At 44.5% G+C, this 16129-nt stretch overlaps 1 protein-coding gene across 1 annotated transcript in view; it reads left to right on the top strand.

Annotated features, from left to right (window-relative positions):
- Window positions 1–9954, top strand: part of Myocd (myocardin) — a 46583-nt gene extending 36629 nt beyond the window's left edge. Inside the window, exons 8-12 of the mRNA XM_052197355.1 lie at window positions 483–1379; window positions 3543–3686; window positions 4621–4749; window positions 7132–7189; window positions 9081–9954. Coding sequence (XP_052053315.1) covers window positions 483–1379; window positions 3543–3686; window positions 4621–4749; window positions 7132–7189; window positions 9081–9652 — 1800 coding nt within the window. The 3' untranslated portion in view covers window positions 9653–9954. The remainder of the gene's footprint in view (window positions 1–482; window positions 1380–3542; window positions 3687–4620; window positions 4750–7131; window positions 7190–9080) is intronic.
- The last annotated feature ends 6175 nt before the right edge of the window (window positions 9955–16129 follow it).

Here is a 16129-nt window from a genome sequence, read left to right on the forward strand (position 1 = left end):
ACTATGGCCATGGAAAAAGACGTGGGTGGTCTTCACTACAGTGGCTCCAAGTGTGTTTATTTTTTATATACAGAGTTGTGAAATGATGTGTGTTGCCTACACATCATATGTGAACTGATTTTTGATTCCTGGACTAGTGATAGCAGTTGGTTTTTCTGTTGGGCAGCAGGGATGGCCTCTGGGAATGGCTGACGCTCTGTGCAGTCCTCGAAGCTCAGCTGGCTTGTTCCACAAGTTAGGTGTTTTCCAACTCATAATATTTTCACATTGTGATGGACTTATAAGGTGAAAACATTTCTTTTTAAGAGTTGTTAAAATTGTATAAAATTGGTTTAAATCAGAGGCAGGAGAGTAATTACAAAGAAATATTAAAAGAGAAGTAGATGTTATATGTTCCATGTGTGTGTCTCAAAGTTCCCTTAATAACAAATATGAATACACTGTCACAGGACACTGCACTGACAGACCCCATGTTCCTTTAGGTGTCAGAGTTAAGACAACAGCTTCGAATCCGGGGCTTGCCAGTGTCAGGCACCAAGACGGCACTGGTGGACAGGCTTCGACCCTTCCAGGATTGTGCTGGCAACCCTGTGCCCAACTTTGGGGACATCACAACTGTCACCTTTCCTGTCACGCCCAACACCTTGCCCAGTTATCAGTCCTCCCCGTCAGGCTTCTACCACTTTGGCAGCACAAGTTCCAGCCCACCCATCTCCCCCGCCTCATCTGACTTGTCCGCTGCAGGGTCCCTGCCAGACACCTTCACAGATGCGTCACCCGGCTTCGGCCTGCATGCATCTCCAGTGCCTGCCTGCACGGATGAGAGTCTACTGAGCAGCCTGAATGGCGGCTCGGGCCCCTCCGAGCCTGACGGGCTAGACTCTGAGAAGGACAAGATGCTGGTGGAGAAGCAGAAGGTGATCAACCAGCTCACCTGGAAGCTGCGACAAGAGCAGCGGCAGGTGGAAGAGCTGAGGCTGCAACTGCAGAAGCAGAAGAGCGGCTGCAGCGACCAGAAGCCACTGCCCTTCTCGGCCACCGTCATCAAGCAGGAAGATGTCTCTAGCTGTCCCTTCGCAGCCCAGCAGGCATCTGGGAAGGGACAGGGCCACAGCTCTGACAGTCCCCCTCCGGTCTGTGAGACTGCTCAGCTGCTGCCTCACTGTGTGGAGTCCTCAGGTCAAACCCATGTACTCTCGTCCACGTTTCTCAGCCCCCAGTGCTCCCCTCAGCACTCGCCCCTAGGGGCCCTGAAGAGCCCGCAACACATCAGCCTGCCTCCATCACCCAACAACCATTACTTTCTGGCTTCCTCCTCTGGGGCTCAGAGAGAGAACCATGGGCTCTCGTCACCCAGCAACAGCCAAGGGTGCACACAGGTAAGTTCCTATGGCCTCACCCAGCAGTGTCTCTTTCAGGAGTCGGAGTTAATTCCCACCACTAAAGAGCTGGGTAGGGTTTCTGAGAAGCTAGGTAGCACCTCACTGACTCTACTGACCCTGAGCCTTCACTAACGGCCTTTGCATCACAGGTTGGCAAACTTACTCTAAAAAAGGCTTGGAAGGCAAATATCTGGAAATCATAGCTTCTGTGCCAAACTCCTCAGCTTTACCCTTGTAGAATAGACAGCAAGCAATGCATAACTTTCCAATATAATCCCTATCAGGCCCCCAAGCAATGTTCTGCTATTGTTTGGCCAACTAATTGATATCAACTCTTGTCATATAGGTCAAATCATTCTATCAAGAGAGCCAAAAGGAAGTTAGACATGGTAGTACAGGCCTGGAATTTCAGCATTCTGGAAGCTGAGGCAGGGGATTGCTATGAGTTCTAGGCTACTTAAGCTGTATCCTAACATCACATTTAGGGTGGGGGTGGGGAGACAGACTGTGTGTGGGAAAGTGCTTATCATTCTCTCACAGTCTTCTCAAATGTTTATTATACCTATTTGTGCCATACTCTAGCCACTCTATACTCTTGGGGGAGCACAGGTGACAGGTGTCGAGGAAATAGATGGTCTGTCTTGTGGTGACAGTAGAGAGGAGCTGGATTGTGTGAGAGAGCTGAAAGTTTACAGTCTCCACTAAAGGGCTTAGGAATGTTGAAGTGAAACCTTGAGAGAGGTAAAGGGGGAAGCACTGTTAGTGTTTGGGATGGAGGCATGCGGGATGCATCAGTGAAAGGTCCCAGGGTCAGAACATGTAGAGTACAGAAGGAGCTGAGTGAAAGGCCGTGAGTAGCTGGGACAGAGTAAGAGAAGAGCTTCAGAAGATGGGTGAGAATAACAGGTCCGAGACTACACCCAACCCCAACGTGACCAGCAAGGACTCCCCTTTTTTTCACAAAACCAATGGGTTATAGAAAGTGTATAGACGACTATTTGAAGAAGAAAGCCACATTGTCAAAGGCTTTAAAATACAACCAACACTGAAGACATGCCAAGTACCAAGTATTAAGAGTCATGAATGGGAACTATCTTGTACATAGTCACAGAAACCCTATGGCTCCAGTTTAATGTTCTTATTTGCCATGGAGAAAAATGAGACCCAGAAGACTGAACACACTGCCTGGAACCCCAGGATTAGTTGACTTTAGAGTTCCTAATAAAATGTTTCTACCCTAGGGGGTGTGTGAAGCCTGACTAGAGGTAATGAGAACACACTTTCACAAACCTACCTGAACAACACATTCACACCAGTGGTACCCACTCCTGTGAGGACATACTAGGAGGAATGGGGGACTAAAATAGCCATCAATGTCATTCATAAACATGTTCTGCATTCATAGTGTCCTAGGCAACAAAGTAAAAATAGCTCTGGGGACATGGCTTGGGCCATGATTTTACATTTTAAGGTTATCAGTGCTGTTTGGGAGGAAGAAGATGATGCAATAATTTGTTATTTACAAAGACTATAGGACAGTAGCCATTTCATAAAGAACAAATAACATGGCTGATAGACATCATGAAATCATGAAGTGCAGAATACATGGGTAGGAGAGAGACTGGTGGGACAGAGCTTACAGAGTCCTAGAAGGCTTTGTGAACAGCTCACACTTCACAAGTAGTATGAAAAAGGAGAAGGCTATGTCAAGACTTTGATAGACTTGTCTTTTGTTCATGAAGCTGAGGAGTCTTGGGAATCTAAATAAAAAACAGACATTCTAGGTGAGCAAAGATAAGTAGGCAGACTATAGAAGGCATGGTTACAGGAGGAGAATTTGGGTTCTTAGAGCAAGCTAATGCCTGCAGTCATTCTTAGAATGAGCTAATGCCTGCAGTCATAGAAGCCCTTGAGCACTTACACAGGTGAGATGCAGAGTCTATGCTGTGGATATGTGAGAGCTAGTGGACGTTTGTAAGCCATAGGTGATATGTGCAAAGCAACATTTTAGGTACGGCCATTGGCTAATTCACGAAGAATTCAGGAAGCTTTGTAAATATCAGAAACCTGGGGGACAAAAACAGAGACTACACGTGTCAGCTAAAGCCACATTCAAGTATGCTGCTGGCTGTTTAATTTGTCATGTGTTCCTTTCTACAGAACTCAGGGGCACACGAAGGCCATCCTCCTAGCTTTTCTCCCCCATCTTCCAACCTCCACCAGTCTTTCTCTGGCACCCAAGCAGACAGCAGTCACAGTGCTGGGCTCAACCCTTGTCCCAAAAGCCCAGTTATTCATCCAAAGGTCAGTACCGGAGAAGTTGACAATAAACCAGTTTCTGTGAGGGTATAGATCAAAAAGGGGGCTGGGGAGAGAATAGTGTTGGAGACAGAGGTGCGTACATGGTAGATTCATGTAAAGAAACGAGAATCTGGGGTCCAGAGCTAAAGCTCCATAGAGAATATAAGAAATGGTGCTCATAAACTGGTGAAAGGATTAGAGTCAGGATGTGGGAAGTTCCTAAAGCAAAGAGAGTGAGAAGCAAAATGTAGACAAGGTGAAACTGAGTCACATGCCTGAAGTCAGCAAAGGGATAGAAGCTCTCATAGGCTAGGCACCCAAGAGACCACCCTCACAGTAACTGTTGGGAAATGAGCTAGTTTGGAATGAATTAGCCCAAGGAATGAACTAATCTGAAAATGCCTACATTGAAGAACTTCTTTGTATGGGATTGAGCTCTTGCCCCTTCTTCATCATCTAGTAGGAAAGGATTCATCTGCTAGGAGTGGAGGCACATGCCTTCAATCCCAGCACCCAGAAGGCAGAGGCTGGTAGGTCTCTGGGAGGCTTTAAGGCCAGTCTGGTCTACATAGTGAGTTAAGGATAGCTAGGGTTACACAGCGAGACACTATTTCAAATAAAATAAAACAAAATAAAATAAAATAAAAGTTAGAGAGAGAGAGAGAGAGAGAGAGAGAGAGAGAGAGAGAACAGAAGAGGATGCACCTTAGAAAAGAAAATACATCTGTGAGTTCCATGCTAAGATTCCACGAACAATAAATCCACAGTGGCATGAATGGGCGTTAACCTATTAGTGTTGTTTGTTATCTTCTCTTCTTGGGGTCACATTATTAGTCCTTGGCATTTGTCTTAAAGTAGCATGTGGTTTCTAGAACACAAGCGTTGTCCCTTAGGGCCCATGGATTGAATGTTGTTCTCTGAATTGTATCACTTGCAGGTGACTGGTTTACAATCTTCTGACAAGGTGGGGCCAACGTTTTCAATTCCATCCCCAACTTTTTCTAAGTCAAATTCAACAGTTTCAGAGATAACCCAGCCCCCATCCTATGAAGATGCAGTGAAGCAGGTAACCACATGGCTTGTTCTATTTAGATCAATAAATGGACTCAGTGCAAAGAACTCCATAGTGTTGAACACTGTATGCTTTGTAGATTCTGATATTGAATGGGCTGGGTGCCTTCTGAATAGAGTTAACTAAGTGGATCCACATAAGTGTTGCATGCACGTACAAATAATTCCACGTTAGGATGGCTCTGGTAATGACTCTTCTACTTTATGGTATTCATTATAAAATGGTGTACATTCAGTACAATTTGCTTTTTTAACTCAGGCTTTATTGTAAGCTCACAGAGATGGGACAGTGTTGTGGGTGTTGGCCAGGCACAGTGCGCCACAACTCCTAATTGATGGACCAATCACAAGAGAAGCAGGTGTTCCACAGTACGTGGTGTTGCTGAGCTAGGATGGGCTGTAGGCTATGTGTGCATCTGGCCGTAACTCCATGGAAAGCCGAGGAACTCTTGGAGCAGCTGAGCAATATGGAGAGAACAGGCAAAGCAGACATTCACAAGGCCTGGCCTTAATGCCAACATTGTCACCTGCCACTGTCAGTAAGGTTGACTATACACTCAACTTCTCTTCAAGAAAATAAAGATATTTACTCTGTAAGGATTTTGGATAGTCTAGGACTTACCTCATTGTTTAGTCACAAGAGGTGCTCAACTATGAGAATAGTTCTCAATACTATATGTTTTCAACTCCTTAGCTTTAAAACTCAATGATCTTGGCACAATGTTGATGGCTGTTCAATCTGAGTAATAGGTTCAAGGAGGTTCATTGACTCCAACACTTACATTTGTGCTTGAAAAACTTCAGATTTAAAAAGTAAGAAACAGAAAAACATGAGTGCTTTTATATAGTCAGTCCTCTGTGTCTGCATCCTACCAGCTATGGCTTGCACACATTAGAGAAGTAAGTCCTGAAAGTTCCCACAAGTAAGCCTTCAACTTGATGCATGACCAAAGTGTTGTGGAACCCATCCAGATAAAAGGACCCTCTGTCTTGTCTTGAATCTGCTTCTGATCATTTCACAGATTATCTGTCTTTCCAGCCTGTATATTAAAGCATCAAGAGTCAAATCTCACATACTATGTTAGGCATGTGACTGTTCCATCTGTATTGAGCATACATCCCTTCTTCTTGTCTCTGGTCCCCAAGCCATACAAGACAGTAACTATTTCCATAGAATTTACATTGTAGTAGGTAGCAAGCTCCAGAGATGACGTGCAAGGCTTGGAGACAGATATAGGTTTTATGTGATTACTAAATCATTTTATAGAATAGTCAAGTACCTGAAGATTTTGGAACCCAAGGGTGAGGACTCCTGGACATAAGCCCCTAGGAACACTGAAAGATGAGTAGCTCAAGCAGTTTGAGCTTATATATGACATCAAAGAACTTTAGCTATGTGCCCAACTCAGAAAAGAGCATATGCCAAGTGCTGCCTCCTATGTGGTCTCCTGAAATCAAAACCAAGGCAGTAAGGTCTCCTTTTCTATAAAAAGATATCATGCCAAGTAGTCTTTCTCATTTCTGAAAAGCACAGGAGATGTATGACTATGCTTGACAGTTGAGATGAGTAGAGGCGAGGGCAGACTCACAGATTTTGCAAGAGGAACCAAGAATATTGAAACCCACTTCCTGGGCCACATCCATAGCAACCAAACAGAGGTAGACGCAAATTGCTTCTAAAGTGAGAAAGGATTCTATGGTGTCTATTAAGATGCCTGGTCCTGGGATGGACACTTCCCAGACAACTGACCTGAATCATGAGCCAAGGATCACTGTTCTGTCTTTCTCATTCTCTTTGATGTGTTGGATTATCTAGCTCAGAGGATTAGCTGTGTACAATTTAATCAAGCACAGTTTGGGTCAACACAGACCAAATTCCTTTAGCCAGTTTAACTAATACCATAGCAATGTTATCCACTTCAGCTGGAAGTAGAAACATCCCAAGTGTCCAACAAGTAAATGAAAATCCAAATGTGGTAGATTCACACACTTGAACACCATTTGGTTCAAAACCAAGAAGAGTCGAATTCATAGAGACAGGAAGGAGAATAGTGTTGGCAAAAGGGCATTGAAGGGTATTGTTTAATGGGTGTAGAGTTTGAGTTTCTGGTATTAAAAGAGCTCAGCGGACACATAGTGTTGATGACTGTGTTAACAAGTGAAGGTATACTTTAAAAGAGTAAACTTACAAGGTTGTATGTTATACTCAATTTTGCTCTGTTGTGTTGAATCTGTAAGCAAGCCTAATTCTGTTTCTAGGGCTTTAAGCAAAAGTGTTTTGACTCTTTAAGCAAGCAGTGTTGTTTCTAGTGTCTCCACACAGACCGAACCATTACCTTCTAACCTCTCTTCTCTCTTTTTGGCTAATTTGCAATAGCAAATGACTCGGAGTCAGCAGATGGATGAACTCCTGGATGTCCTCATTGAGAGTGGAGGTAAGAGACTTCCTGGCCCATTGTCTGTCAGGTCCCTCCACACCTGTGCATGCTCTAAGACAAGGCCTTTTATGACCAAGGTTAGGGGCACAGAGTCAGGTAAACCAGGTGGTCTGCTAGTAGTGTCACTCCCACTGGGCTTCAGGTGTTTTGTGTTAGCAGAAAATAAAAGCACAGTGGATGCTTCCTCCTCACCTTCATCCTGAGGATGCTTTGCACCTTTCAACCCATCCCTGTCTCCACCAGTGTGTTCTGTTGCTATATCATTTTTCTGCTGTTCTAATCCCACAAAAAGACAAGGAAACATACAAGAAGATAGTGAAAGTATTGTGCCACTACTCAATCTCAATCAGCCATCTCCTGCTGGAGATGTTTAAATGGTCCTCCACTTAGCAATAAGAGCAACCAGTGTGTTCTTTAACCCAACCATTTATTCATTTAAGAAAGACTATGGAATGTGTGCCTAGTAACGTGAATCAGAGAGAGCATGTGTGAAGGTCAAGTGAGAACCCCGAGGCTGAACCCTTGATTAACCACATTTGAAGTTTAACAGGTGGCAGGAAAGGACTCATAGATGGAATGCCAGACATCATTTCTCAGTTAAGATCAGTTCTCCACAAGATAATTCCTCATTTCTCTGAAATGTAGTCTGTTCATCAAGACAGACAGTGACCAAGAGAACTGGTGTTTCTCACTTTAACATGAAGGAGGATGAAAGGGATTTGGGTGCAGATGCAGGTTTGTATTTAAATTTTGTGATGGAAGATGACTGTTCATACCTGATGCTCCTCCTCTTTGCTGAGGAATGTAGCAAGAATGCAGAATAGTGAGGGCACAGAAGGGACTGTGGGGGAGTTTAGGAAAGAATAACCACGAGTTAGTCATGAATGAGTTGAGTTTTCTAGAGAAGCTCAAGTTTGTAAGGTAGAATTAAATGCAATTAGAACAATTACATGCAATTGGGGCAGGCTAAAATAAAGTAGATGGGAGCTTATCAGGGTAGAGAGTGTTGCTAATCTAGAAGGGAAGGGGAAAAGGTAGAAATAACTGCGACAGCAGATCAGAGAATATGATCCAGAGACAGAAAGAAGCGATGTGGGAGGTACTGCGATGCAACGGCCAACCAACAGCCAGTGGGTGAGATGCCTAAGAATACCTTAGAAATAATTGCCCTGGAAATACTCCATACATGAGCTAGAGAGGGGAAAGGGGAAGGACAGAGAGTGGGGCATCCTGCTTAAAATAGAGAGCTCTTGGAAGGATGTGCTATGCAAAGACAGGGCTCACAGTATACCACAGTGTGGGGATGCTGCCATCACTGAAGGAGAAGGAAAGGACAGGGAATTGAGAAGCCAGCATGAGGAGTGTGTGACTCCTAAGGATGTTATGGTCTTCAAGATGTAAGAAACACTGACCTGGCCAAATGGCTATGAGCTGGGGGATTGTTTCGAGCAGTAGCAGAAGTGTGATCAGCAGGCCTAGAGTAGGGGGACAGGCTGTCCTAAAAACCAACAAGGAGTGGTGAGAAGGGAGAATCAATAGGAAAATAGTTGTGGGATGATGTTCATCCTTCATTGGCTGCTCAGCAGAGAGTATGCCAGAGATACGGGGTCCTCCAATGACAGCTAGAGGTAGGGCAGAGAGCAAAGAAGACAGCTGAGAAGAGTTTGAAAATAACAAGGTAGATGTTCCAAGGCCTGGTGTGTTTTGGGAAACCTTAGGAAAGAGGAGAGACAGAGCAGGTCGGGGCAAGCCTTCGGTTAAGTGCTGGGCAGGGAAGCATGACCATCTCTGCTTTCCTTAGAGCAGCTCATCTATTCCAAAGACTCATCATATTCATGTTCGGTCAGTTTGAGGTGACTTCACAATTCACACTGTGCTTTGCCAACAGAAATGCCAGCTGATGCCAGGGAAGATCATGCGTGTCTTCAAAAAATTCCAAAGATACCTGGGTCCTCCTGCAGCCCGACCGCCATCCTCCCCAAGCCCTCGGCTTCCTTCGAGCAGGCGTCTTCAGGAGGCCAGATCGCCTTTGATCACTACGCCACTGACAGTGATGAACACCTGGAAGTCTTATTGAATTCTCACAGCCCCATAGGAAAGGTGAGCGATGTTACCCTCCTCAAAATCGGAAGTGAGGAGCCTCCTTTTGACGGGATCATGGATGGTTTCCCAGGGAAGGCTGCAGAAGATCTCTTCAGTGCTCAGGAGCTCTTGCCTGGGCCCCTCTCCCCGATGCATGCGCAGTTGTCACCTCCTTCCGTGGACAGCAGTGGTCTGCAGCTGAGCTTCACAGAATCTCCTTGGGAAACAATGGAGTGGCTGGACCTGACGCCGCCTAGTTCCACGCCAGGTTTCAGCAACCTCACCTCCAGTGGGCCCAGCATTTTCAACATCGATTTTCTGGATGTCACGGATCTCAATTTGAATTCCCCCATGGATCTCCACTTACAGCAGTGGTAAACACCCTACATACAAGTGCCATGAGAGCTCAGTAGGGGTTCCGTGGGGAAAAGCACGCGACCAGAAATGTGTGATCTGAAGATGAATGGGGGAAAATTGGGGAGAAGAAATACCAAATGGCAATGGAGGTTTACTGTGACAACCAACCAGAACCAGCAGGAGCCAGCAATTAAAATATGCCTAATGTAATATCTACCAGCATTCAGTAACTGTTAATAACTTCAGTGATGCATTCGAAAATGTGCTTTGTCAGGATAAGAATGCCAAAAATGTTTTTTGCTGCCTTAGCTCATACCAGTATATGTCCCCCCCCCCCCACCATGGTTTGTCTCATGCATTACTGGGATATAAGTTCACACTACAGTCGGTCTCAGGAATTTTTGGGACATAGACATCATTTTCTTTTGCTATGAATTTACTAAACCTTCTGTGGAAGGAGAACAGAGCCTCCGCAGGGAGTGCAAGGAAGTCCGTCTCCCAAATGTTCCGGAAGCCATCCTGTGCTTGAGGCAGCCTCCCGTGTGTCTGTCTTCTGTCTTTCAGAAGATCAGGGCCTGTTTCAGCCAATAGAGTCCTTAAGACAGAATAATCAGAATGGTCAGAGGGACAGACCAATCAATTCCCAGGAAAACAAGAGCAACCCAGTGTCCCTCAACCCCCAAATGGTCCCATTGGACTGGTGGTCACTGGCAACAACTAACTAGCTTTGTCCAGAGAATCTACCCAGAACATGGTGCTTTTTAGCCAGTAGCCCAGTTTTCTCTGCCACCTCTGTGTGCATCAGCGATGCAGAGCGTGTGAGAACTTGAGTCACAGAAACTTCATGCCATGGGTTTTGAGAACCTCCTGAGGCTCTAGTTCCAAAGACTAGAGATAGATGATCAGAAAGGCAACTGGATGCCCAGGGACCCATACTGGGACAAGTTAGAATTAGAAAACAGTGCCATTTAACATTCCGGGAAAGAAATAACCATGGATTGCTGTCACAGGAATACCACACAGGGCCAACTTCTTTTTCTTCTTCATTTTTCTTTTCTCATTGTGGACAGAGGGAAGTCACCTCAGTTTATCTTCCTCTCAGAACTTTTCTTTCAAGATACCAATCCTTTATGACTCCCCCCGCCCCCACCCCTCTCTCTCTCTTGGAAAGAAGAGGTTTCAGTTCTAACAAGCTACCATACTCCTCTTAAAGCCATTTTTTAAGAACATTAAAAGTCCAAACTTGCTTGCTAAACTTATTCTTCACATGCACATTGGCTACAAATAGAATTTACAAGAATTTCCTTTGGAAGAAACTGGGGACGTGGCCCATTGGTCACAAAGTTGTTTTTTTTTTTTTTTTTTATTTTTTTAATTTTGGGGTTTTTTGTTTTGGGGGTTTTTTTGTTTTATTAATTCTTCTTTGATTTATGGACAATCTTTGGGTTGTGTTGCTCTGGAGAAATTGGAAATCATTACTGAATGAAGCTAAATCAGGGCGCCATGTATAGTAGAGAATGTTTCAGTCAGTTTTCCAAATGAGAGCACAATTGCACATTGTAAACAACAGGAGAGTGAAGGACCATGGTCATGAGGTGTTCTCCTCCTTGCCCTGTGTTTGGTCAGGGCACTGGAGACTGAGGAAGACAACACAGATTGCCCGAGTCTCTCAAAGGCTCACTGTGGCGCCAATTCAAGTATTACAATGTTGCATGCTGTAGAAAGTAGCTGTTGCTGTTGTTTTGTTTTGTTTTGTTTTAATTTAAGTCACCAAGGCACTGTTTTATTCTTTTGTAAAAAAAAAAAAGTTCACTGTGCACTTATAGTGAAAATAATCAACAATGTTGTGAATTTTTGAGAAGTTGTCTTTTTTGATAAACCAAAGATTTAGAAATCATTCCATTGTCAACTTATATATAAAAAAAATGTTTGAACACTGAGTGTTTGGTGACTGCTACTCTGGAAGCCACCAGCAGATCTTATTGTAGAGAAGGAAACACAGATGTGCACACACATGTAGTTCTATACATGTGTGCATGGAGCATGTGTATACGCACATACACATATGTATACAAATGCGTGTGTGCGCGCGCACATATCTGAAAGGTGGCATTCAGAGGGCCTCCGACGCTCAGTCCGCTGTGAATGCTGCGTGGCCTTTCTCACCGAGTTGCTGACTGATCAGTCAGACTACACGTTGCCTCTCTGTATACGACTAAGGACTCCAACCCAATGCTCACAGCCACCTGCTGCAAGTGAACAAACTCCCCGTGGCAATGAATATGGATTTGAGAGGACAGAGCCTGGCAGTGAATGTGACAGGACAGAGTGGCTTCACCATCAGTGGCTGCCCAGTCTAATGCCTTCTCTTACAGAAGAGTCTAAAGGGAGCGTGAACTTTGTTCTGACATTCCTTGATCTGCATTGTGCTTGAAAGGGTCTGCGAGATAAACTTCTCGTTGTGTTTGTATGCAATCAGAACCACAGACCCAGAAGTAAAGCTTAGCATGAAGCTGATGTTGGGGGAGGAACCTTATGGCCACATTCCAAACATTGGTTTGACAGCCCCCTCTCAATGCTGATGTTTGATTTGAGTCTGGATGAAGCTTCCTGCTCTGTACATTGTTTTAGGCTTCAGCTGAACCATGTATGTTACCCCTTTCTTGCTTCTTTGGAAAACAAATCCACACAGTGTCCTGCCTCTGAGACCCTCATCTGAGCGCTAATAATTTTCCCTTTGGGAATCCCTGTCCATGAGACTGGTTAGACAGCTCTGTTTTGTTAGCTAGACTGTAGGGGACTTTTTAAGATAGTATTTAAACTGATATACACACACTTCACACTAGACGAAAGGGAAGATGGCTCTGGTTTGCTAGAGCAAGCCAATACAGCTAGAATGGGTCCCTGGATACTTGGCCTCAGCCTGCTCCTACAATCTCCCCAGGCCATGTGTATGCACCCTTGTCTTCACAGCACAGGTAGCAGATTGGAGATAGCTGTGAGAAGATTGATGAAGACAGATCGATACATTCCTTCAACTGTCTACTATTGCAGTTTTTGAGTTCTTTTAGTCAGTCATGTCCTCTCACGGTGACAATGTGAGCTAAGAGGTGTGCAGAAAAGGCCATGCTTGGGTTTAGCAGTGTTCCTAGAGCCTCAAGTGGCTACATAGTGAAGAGGTCTGTAATATCCCAGTGGTAAGGTCAGTCTTGGCAGCCATGCCTACTGTAGCTACAGGATAACAGGTCCTTCTTGATCTAAAGGAATCCAAATTTTCCCAATGAAAGTTCTTCCAGGAAACTAGGGTTCAGTAATTATGCCTGTGTACTAACAGTCTTATCAAGACAATGGGGTTAGGGAGGAAAGTGAAGGAGAAAGGAGAAGAATGAGGAAAAGGAGGGGAGGTAAGAGAGGGAATAAGATGATGGGAGGGGGAGAAGGAGGGGACAGAGGAAGGAAAGAAGGAAGGAATGGATGGAGGAAAAGAGGGAGGGAAGAAAGGGGTGAGAGAAGGAGAAAGGGCAAGGAGGCAGGGAAGCAAAGGAAGAAGAAAAGAAAACTGTGGCCCAACTTCTTGACCCATGAACCTCTTGGTTCAGCTATGACGTCATAGCATAAAAAGTGAAACACAAGTGTGGAAGACAGCAGCCATTTTGAGCAATGGAGTGATTCCCTCTGTAAACAGGAACATCAGCACATCCTCTGTCTGGAGAGTCCGACTATATAGACCTGAAGCCCTGTGCCTTTCACAAACATTAACTGGGGACAAAGAAAATGAATAAACTCTACCCCCAAGCTTTAAAAACTTTTCTCAAAAGTTATTTTATGTTCAACCCTCTTTCCTAGAGCTAGTAAGGCTGAAAGCTCCCACGTGACCTGTACTATCCAGGGGGTAGCCAGTTGGAGCACACAGACCTTTAGGGGTTGATTCAGCATGGATGCTGACCTTTGAGGGATCATGGCTCCTCTAAGCCAAGAATGCTGAGACCCTGAGACTCTAACACTCTCCTGCCCTTTGCACTCAGATCCTCTTAGCAGTGGTGAAGGGCTCTTGGCTTTTTTTGAGAAGCCGGGGTTTTCGGTTTTTCTTTTTGTTTCTTTTTGTGAAAAGCTATCAGCACACAAGCTTGTCTCTTCTCCCAGGGTCACGGGACAGATCTACCTTTCATTCATTATTTAACATCTTTGGGGCTGTTTTACCAGATAGAGAAGCCCTTTGGAAATAAAGTTGTAAAGGAAACTTTTTTCATGATCCCACATCACCACAGTAAGGGTGAAAGGGACAGAAGTGAAGTGGGGGGGGGGTGAATATCCATGGTGAGCGTCCCTTCCTCAAGAGAAAAGTTTCAAAGAGACTAAAGGCTACTTATCCTTGACACTTCTCCCGTGCTCCTTGCTACATTTCCCACAGGAAGAAACTGCTGGGGCACAATTTGCTGTCAGATATAAAGAAACTTAGAGTCCAAAATAGTCTAATGCAAACCTGCAGGGAGGTTCAAAGGCAGATACTTCTGAGACTTCCCTAGACAGAGACATCAACAGACAGAAAAGTCAGGGTCCTAGAACAAGATGGTCCCATAGTGCTGAGAGCATGGTCAGGTGTGTCCAGAGGTACTTGCTAGGAGGGACAATCTGTAAGGAAATGGTTTCAAGACAGGAAAAAATTTGGGGAGACCTTGGTGGCTGCCTGCCAGGAAGATTGTTCTAGGATCCACTAGATCCAATGATTTCCCTTCTCATCATAAGGAACCAATGTTACTTCCACAAGCAACCCCTTGCACAGCTCTGGTGCTCATAGAATGGGTCCCATGATGGGCGTCAGGAGGCCATGCCTCCTCTGGATGGTTTAGATAGCCTCATGTGCAAAGGAACATAGCAGGGGCTCTGGAAACACTCTTTAAATGTTTTCCAAAGGAGCAAGACCCACACTGTTCCCAGGGCTCTGTTCCAATGACCTTGTCAAAAGGACCAAGGGTAAAGGGTTTCTGGGAGACCAACTCTCACTGGAACACAAAGCAGTGTCCTGAAAAGAACAGGGAAGCAAGCGTGGTTCTTTCAGCCTCTGTGTGGTAGTGTTTTCCATATTGATCTCCTTTGCTCGGTATAATTTGAGAGAAATGTGGCTCACTGGGAGAGCAAAGAAGCAATGGCTAAAACACCAAATGGTTTGGCATGTGTCCTTTTTTAAAAGAAGAAATGCATATATTTTTAAATAAAATGTTTATTTTAACGACATGTAAACATTTTTTTTCTTTGACCAGATAATATGCCTGGGTGTGATGTTCTTTAGGTGTGATATTCTTTATGCATGTTACTTCCTAGTCTCCTCTCAGCAGCTGGTGGGTACCACAGTGATTCCCATCTCACAGGTGTGCAGATGCCTGTGCACACCGCTGGTCACACTAAAACGATGAACACTTTGCAATGTACACACACAAACTGTATTAATATCCCTATTGAAATACACACATGCACATACAGGTGTGCATCCTCTCTAAGCTTCTGTATTCATCAGTTTCGGCAACAGTGCCAACTAAAGAACGCATGGAGTAAGTTGGGTATCAGGACAGCCTATTAGATGTAGACAGCATCCCTAAGATGTAGATTTTTATATCTGCTTTTCTCATGGATATTTCCATCTGTCATTTTTTATTGGAGAATGTGTGATCTCATGGAAGCACTATGATGATAATGGGTGGCCTTTAGACCAGACAGAGGTTCCCAGACCTTGTTCAGATGAGAACTACCTTTTCTCTGTGTGGTAGATTTGCCTTTCATGTTGTTCTTCCCCTACATTGGGGCTATTATACAACTCATGTATAATTACAAGGTCATGGTTAACATCAGCAAAATGTAACAATTCCAGCACAAGTGAACTCACTCCTAAGAGTCTCAGCAGAAATTTCACTGTTGGTCATCAGTGTCTGAGCTTCTCATGAGTCTCTTAACTAGTCTTGAGAAGCAGATACAGGTTCATTCTCATGTCCTAGATCCCCAAAGCTAAAAAGTTGGGTCATTTGAATCTCATGGATTAAGGGGGGAGGGAGGAATTTTAAAAAACTTTTTATTGATTCTTTGTGAATTTCACATTCATATACCTCAATCCCATTCATCGCTCTGACCCTCTACATCCACCCCTGCCACTGCATCTTCCCCCACCCCAAACAAAGCAAAAACACCTCAATGTAGAGGCTGAGATGTGTCTAAACAGAGCCTTTTGTCTAAACAGCTTTACTTGCAAATATTCATTACAATGATTCGTTGGTCTGGTTCAAGGCCTCTGGCTTCTGCTACTCTATCAACACTTAATTCTCACTGGCATTCCTTTTAGATAACTTATTGTTGCCCTGTGTCATGGAGATCCTGAAGCTTTGGTTCTGTGGGACCAGCCCCTTCCTGTGCTCCAGCAGTTCACAGATTGGGTAGATGTTGGGGTGGGTCAACTCAAAGCCCTGGATCTTGGCCTGGGTAGTAGTTGGATTGTTTAATCTACTAGCT

This window comes from Apodemus sylvaticus, chromosome 10, assembly GCF_947179515.1.
Source record: "Apodemus sylvaticus chromosome 10, mApoSyl1.1, whole genome shotgun sequence".
NCBI classification, from domain to species: domain Eukaryota; kingdom Metazoa; phylum Chordata; class Mammalia; order Rodentia; family Muridae; genus Apodemus; species Apodemus sylvaticus.